The sequence below is a fragment of the Brassica napus genome, chromosome C3 (assembly GCF_020379485.1).
Source record: "Brassica napus cultivar Da-Ae chromosome C3, Da-Ae, whole genome shotgun sequence".
NCBI classification, from domain to species: Eukaryota; Viridiplantae; Streptophyta; class Magnoliopsida; order Brassicales; family Brassicaceae; genus Brassica; species Brassica napus.
This window is the reverse complement of record NC_063446.1, coordinates 49,464,322-49,471,179: the sequence shown is the minus strand read 5'-3', so window position 1 is coordinate 49,471,179 and position 6,858 is coordinate 49,464,322. Positions and strand designations below refer to the sequence as shown.

Here is a 6,858-nt window from a genome sequence, read left to right as displayed (position 1 = left end):
TTTAGAATCTCTCCCAGTTGAGCGATTTTATTTTTCACATTTTATTTTTCTTTCTGTTCTCATTTTGCAGATTTGTTACTGCAACAGGAAGAGACTATCAACCAATCAGGGCAACTAGGCAAATCGTGATAAGCATGTTACAATATGTGCATATTTTTTTCTCTTTTTTTGGCCATCTCTTTAAGACTTTTGACAAGTGTCCGCAGAATATATGTACAACAAGTCACGAGGCGCGAGTCACAATTTAGTGGTAAGGGAGATTTTCCACTCTCCCCCTCAATCATCTCATAGCCGTACAATAATATCACTTTATATATTCAGAATACGTGTGCACTTGCATACAACAAGTGATTAGAGAGAGAGAGAGAGAGAGAGAGAGAAGATGAGCTTGGTTTTCGCCATTAATGGACAAAGGTTCGAGCTTTCCCTTTCTTCCGTCGACCCTTCAACAACTTTGTTAGAGTTCCTCCGTTACCAGTCTCCTTTCAAGAGCGTTAAACTGAGTTGCGGCGAAGGTGAGTGATTACTTGATTACCGTTTTCTTCTTCATTTGTCTGATAAAGTTGTGGTTTGGTTTTAGGAGGATGCGGTGCTTGTGTTGTTCTTCTCTCAAGATACGATCCTGTTCTACAAAATGTGGAAGATTTCACGGTGAGCTCTTGCCTCACGCTCCTCTGCAGCATAAACCATTGCAGCATCACAACATCAGAAGGACTTGGGAACAGCAGAGACGGTTTCCACACGATTCACAACCGATTCTCGGGTTTCCACGCCTCTCAGTGCGGTTTCTGCACACCAGGAATGTCTGTTTCTCTCTTCTCTGCTCTCTTAGACTCCTCCTCCTCCGAGTTTACTGTTCTTGAAGCAGAGAAAGCCGTGTCCGGGAATTTATGTCGCTGTACCGGATACCGTCCCATCGTTGATGCTTGCAAGAGCTTTGCTGCTGATGTCGACATTGAGGATCTCGGATTCAACTCTTTCTGTAAGAATAGTTTACCTCCGTTTGATAGTGAGAAGCGTGTCTGTTCGTTCCCAGAGTTTCTCAAGGATGAGATGAAGTCTATAGATTCGGGAATGCATCCTTGGTGTAGCCCGGGGAGTGTTGAGGAGCTTCAACGATTACTGGGAGCATGTAAGGCTAACCGTGATGGACTTTCTGTGAAACTGGTTGCTGGTAATACTAGCACAGGATACTATAAGGATGAAAGAGATCGGCATCACGATAAATACGTTGATATAACTCGGATACCAGAGATGAAAGAGATAAGAGAAAACCAGAACGGGGTTGAGATAGGAGCTGTGGTAACAATATCCAAAGTTATTGCTGCTCTAATAGAGATTCGAGTAGAAAAGTTGTTTGGGAAACTGGCTGCTCATATGGAGAAGATCGCTGCCAGGTTTATAAGGAACTTTGGTAGCATTGGAGGAAATCTTGTAATGGCTCAGAGGAAACAGTTTCCTTCTGACATGGCTACAATACTTCTTGCAGCTGGTGCATCGGTTAACATTATGAGCTTGTCGAGAGGACTCGAGAAGGTAACACTTGAACAGTTCCTTCAGGGACCTCCTCTTGAAGACTATGATCTGGTTTTGACTATCGAGATACCGTTTTGGCATCATCAATCCTCTGAGTTCCTCTTTGAAACCTACCGAGCTGCACCTCGTCCTAACGGAAGCGCTCTGGCTTACCTGAACGCTGCTTTCTTGGCTCAAGTGAAGGATAGAATGGTGATTAACTGTAGATTGGCTTTCGGTGCTTACGGGACAAAACACGCCATTAGGTGTAAGGAAGTTGAGGAGTTCCTCTCGGGGAAACTAATCACTGACAATGTTCTGTCTGAAGCTATTACCTTACTTGGCAAGTCCGTTGTGCCACAAGAGGGTACAAGCAATCTTGCTTACAGGTCAAGCTTGGCGCCTGGCTTCCTTTTCAAGTTCTTTCACTCCTTAATAATAACGGAGAAACCGTCTTCAAATGGTTACTACCACTTGGATCAGCCTAAACCGTTGCCAATGCTGTCATCTTCACAACATGTTCCTATAAACGATGAATATTTTCCGGTGGGCGAACCTGTTACGAAATCTGGAGCTTCCCTTCAAGCTTCCGGTGAGGCTGTTTATGTGGATGACATTCCAGCTCCCGCAAACTGCCTCTACGGTGCTTTCATCTATAGCACAAAGCCATACGCAAAGGTAAAAGGTATCAGTTTCAAGGAAAACTCAGTACCTGATGGAGTTCTTGCAGTCATTTCTTACAAGGATGTTCCTAAAGCTGGACAAAATATTGGTCTGAAGTTTTCATTTGGCACTGAGCCCTTATTTGCAGAGGATATCACCCTTCATGTAGGCCAGTGCATCGCACTCGTGGTAAGTCTTATCTTAATTGTCAATGATTTTTAGTTGTTTCTTTACTAGCAGTTTTGGTAACACATTAAAACTTTGCAGGTTGCAGATACACAGAGACATGCGGATACCGCAGCTAATCTTGCAGTAGTTGAATACGAAACAGAAGATTTGGAACCACCAATCTTATCAGTGGAAGATGCTGTCAAGAAATCGAGCCTGTTCGAGATTTATCCTTTCTTATACCCACAACAAGTTGGAGACACATCAAAAGGAATGTCTGAAGCTGATCATCGAATTCTCAGCTCGGAAGTATGTATTGTGATGTAGTCTCTCTCCTTCACATTTATTTTATTAAAAAGAAAAGGGTATATGTTCCATCTCTTAATATAACTTTTTATGTGAAACAGATAAGACTTGGATCGCAATACTTCTTCTACATGGAGACACAAACAGCTCTTGCAGTGCCAGACGAAGACAACTCCATTGTAGTTTATAGTTCATGTCAGACCCCTCAGTACGTACATTCCTCGGTCGCTGCTTGCCTAGGCATCCCTGAAAACAAGGTCCGCATCATAACCAGACGTGTTGGTGGAGGCTTTGGAGGAAAAGCTGTCAAAGCAATGCCGGTAAGTTTTATTTTATTTTATTTAAATGTCTTCTTTTCACTCACTTTCTACGCAAGAAACGTCAAAGCTATCCGTCGTCTCAGGTTGCAACAGCGTGCGCAGTTGCTGCTAATAAACTGCAGCGTCCTGTGAGAACCTATGTAAACCGTAAGACCGATATGATCATGACTGGTGGGAGGCATCCCATGAAAATAACCTACAGTGTTGGATTCAAATCCACAGGGAAGATCACTGCTTTGGAGCTAGAGATACTAATCGATGCAGGAGCCACTCTAGGCTTAAGTATGCTGATTCCATCAAATATCATAGGGGCGCTAAAGAAGTACAATTGGGGAGCCTTATCTTTTGATTTCAAACTTTGCAAAACGAATCTTCTAAGCAAAGCAATCATGAGAGCACCAGGGGATGTGCAGGGTACGTATATCGCTGAGGCCATTATCGAAAATGTAGCATCTAGCCTCTCTTTGGAGGCTGATACCATAAGAAAGATCAATCTCCATACATATGAGAGCTTAGCTCTGTTCTACAAGGACGGTGCTGGTGAACCACATGAGTATACTTTGTCTTCCATGTGGGATAAACTGGGTGTATCTTCCAACTTTGAAGAGCGGGTTTCGATTGTCCGAGAGTTCAACGAGTCTAACATATGGAGAAAACGAGGGATATCTCGAGTACCCATCATTTATCCGGTATCCATGTTTGCAACTCCAGGGAGAGTAAGTGTTCTGAGCGACGGCACGGTCGTTGTTGAGGTTGGTGGGATCGAGCTAGGACAAGGGCTATGGACGAAGGTGAAGCAAATGGCTGGTTATACTCTTGGTTTGCTCCAATGCGATGGAACTGAAGAGCTTGTGGACAAGATACGAGTTGTACAATCAGATACGTTGAGCATGGTCCAAGGAAACTTTACGGGAGGTAGCACAACATCCGAGGGAAGTTGCGCAGCTGTTCGTCTCTGCTGTGAAACCTTAGTCAAAAGATTGAAACCTTTAATAGATAAATCGGGTGGTCCCATCAGTTGGAATAATTTGATTTCTCAGGTTTTTCTTTTTAAACCTCACTGCTTCCTGATTGAGCTTCTTGATTTTCATTATTGTTATTATAATGTCCAAACGCAGGCCTATGCTCAGTCTGTAAACTTATCAGCAAGTGACTTGTATACTCCAGAAGAAACTCCCACACAGTACCTGAACTATGGTGTTGCAGTTAGCGAGGTAAGCTCTTTATGTCTTCTCTCAAATATCAGAACTGGAACATGTATGTATAAATTGAAGTAACTTTGGTGTATTCAATGATGTTAATATAGGTTGACGTAGACCTTGTGACCGGACATACCACGGTTCTACAGACAGATATCTTATATGACTCTGGAAAAAGCCTCAATCCGGCTGTGGATTTAGGACAGGTGAATAATAATAGAGAGCACACAAACACACATTGACTCTTCTTCACTTACAATTGTGATGGTTTTTTTATTCGGTCTTCAGATTGAAGGAGCTTTTGTGCAAGGACTTGGTTTTTTCATGCTTGAAGAGTACATAACAGATTCAGAAGGACTTGTTCTGACAGACAGCACATGGACATACAAGATCCCCACTGTTGACACCATCCCAAGGCAGTTCAACGTTGAGATACTAAACAGTGGACGCCACGAAAAGCGCGTCCTCTCTTCTAAAGGTTAGTATTTTGTACACACAAAGCATTTCAAGATCCGGGAATCAACTTTTTGATCATATTGTTTTCATGTAAATGCAGCTTCAGGAGAGCCTCCGTTACTACTGGCAGCTTCGGTGCACTGCGCTACAAGAGAGGCGGTTAAAGAAGCGCGGAAACAGCTAAGGATGTGGAAAGGTGTGAATGACTCGGAGTTAATGTTTCAGTTGCCGGTTCCAGCTACAATGCCCGTTGTGAAGGAGCTTTGTGGTCTAGATATCGTTGAGAGCTATTTGGAATGGAAATCCTCAGTTAACTAAAGATTATATGAGTTAACAAAAAATTATCAGTTTTTATATTTAATATATATTCTTGTCTTAAATTTGGAGATCGACATCATCTTTTCCTGTGTTTTAACTATTCATTTTCAATTGCTCAAAAAACTGTATAAAATGAAATCAAGCTTAGTAACAAATACAAGATCATCTTCAAAAGTTATACAAAGATGAATGTTAGAAAAAAATCTAAACAGTTGATCTGGAAAAAGGAAGTGAGGGCTGCACAAACTATATACGTAGGAGAACTAGAGAAGCTATCAAACCATTAAGAAACCAATCTGAACTAGATTTTGATCTGCGCAATCGCGCGATTGTTTGTTTTCATTTTTTTTATATAAACATTTTGTTTTCAATTTTTAATTGGTATATATATTATAATATATATGAGGTTTGTCTATCACTTTTTAAAACATAATAATTTTATCATATTTTTATTGAATTGGTTGTTTCAAACTTTCAAAAGTTATTAAGAAATTAAACGTTTAGCTTCGTAGATTTATATTATCGAGTATATTAAGGTTGTTCAAACATAATAATATTAGAGTATATTTGTTCTCCATCAAATAGGTTGTTTCAAACTTTCACATGTGTTTATTTCTTCTTATATTTTTTTGTTTGTCTGTTTGATTACTATTTCATTAATGAATAAATAAATAGAAAAAGAATTTGGAAAATATTAAAATATTATCATCTTCAAAGATAATCAAACATTTCACAAAATAAGAAAATTAACAAAAACTAAACTTAAAGCTTCGTGTATAAATTTTATAACGAATTTAATTTAACATTTAATTATATTTTGTAAATGAACTATATACAAAACACAAATCAATGTGAAATCAGTTTAGTTTTAAAAATGTATCTGATTAGGTGTAGAAGTCTCGAGAAATATTTATGCTCCTTGCAATCTCTTTCAAACACGATGATACAGCAGGATATGAAAGTAAAAATTTGATAATAGAGTTTTCAGATCACGTTTTTTTGCTTGGAAATGATTGATAGTTATTTAGTTCCTATAATGTAGCAATATTGTGTTATAGACATATTATTTAGTTCCTATAATCTAGAAAATATGTTATTTAGACCTATAATAATATAAGATTAGAGATTAAATGTAACATGACTTTCTAGTAATAAGTCCATTTGGTTATTTTTTTTTAAATCACACATAAATCAAGGTTCTGACTTTTGTTTTAATATATAATAAGATGTTGTGAAAGAGTCAAGTGGCCCAAATATCCTTAAAACTATTTAAATTGACAACTATGAGTTAAAGATTTTTACAATTTTTTAATCAATTTAATACATTTAAATACATTTTTACCCTTTTTTTTTTGTAACACAAATACATTTTTACCTTAGATTCAAAGATTAACATCTACCAAATTTTTTTAAACTGTCCACCATAAAAAAATATAAACTAGTTATAAAGGTTGAAAAAAAGACAGTTGGGCACAAGCGTCACGTCTGTAGACACGACTTCACACAAGAGCTAACCAAAGTAAGCCCAACCAGTCTGTACCTTGACTGAATCTATAGTAAGAGCATCAAACTTCATGGAGACGACTAGCACCACATACTCGAAACGGGTCCATCCTAAAGGAAAAAGCCTCGTCGCTATAATCTCTTCAATCACTGAACCTAGGCTATTAATGACGATGACAAAGTTGATGCGAAAGAACACCGAAGACACAATACTATCAAAAAGACAAGATATAAACATAAGTCATTCGACAAGGTGGGATCAAGGAAGATAAGATCGTGAAAGACCAAATCGCAGACCACAATCGACCCTTACATTGCTTCACCAAACTCAGAAGGAAGAATTAACAAGTTACATCAGAGGTGACTTCAACATGTACCGCACACCAAGAAGAAGATTTATAGATTTATAG

The 6,858-nt window shown here is 38.8% G+C and overlaps 1 protein-coding gene across 1 annotated transcript; it reads left to right on the top strand.

Moving 5' to 3' along the window:
* The first annotated feature begins 257 nt into the window (after positions 1 to 257).
* Positions 258 to 5,042, top strand: LOC106406426 (indole-3-acetaldehyde oxidase). The gene is made up of 9 exons (XM_013847091.3): positions 258 to 515; positions 581 to 2,367; positions 2,446 to 2,655; positions 2,754 to 2,972; positions 3,056 to 4,012; positions 4,091 to 4,186; positions 4,279 to 4,377; positions 4,460 to 4,649; positions 4,728 to 5,042. Exons 1-9 carry the CDS (start codon positions 383 to 385, stop codon positions 4,943 to 4,945), a joined length of 3,909 nt encoding a protein of 1,302 aa, XP_013702545.2. The 5' UTR covers positions 258 to 382; the 3' UTR covers positions 4,946 to 5,042.
* The last annotated feature ends 1,816 nt before the right edge of the window (positions 5,043 to 6,858 follow it).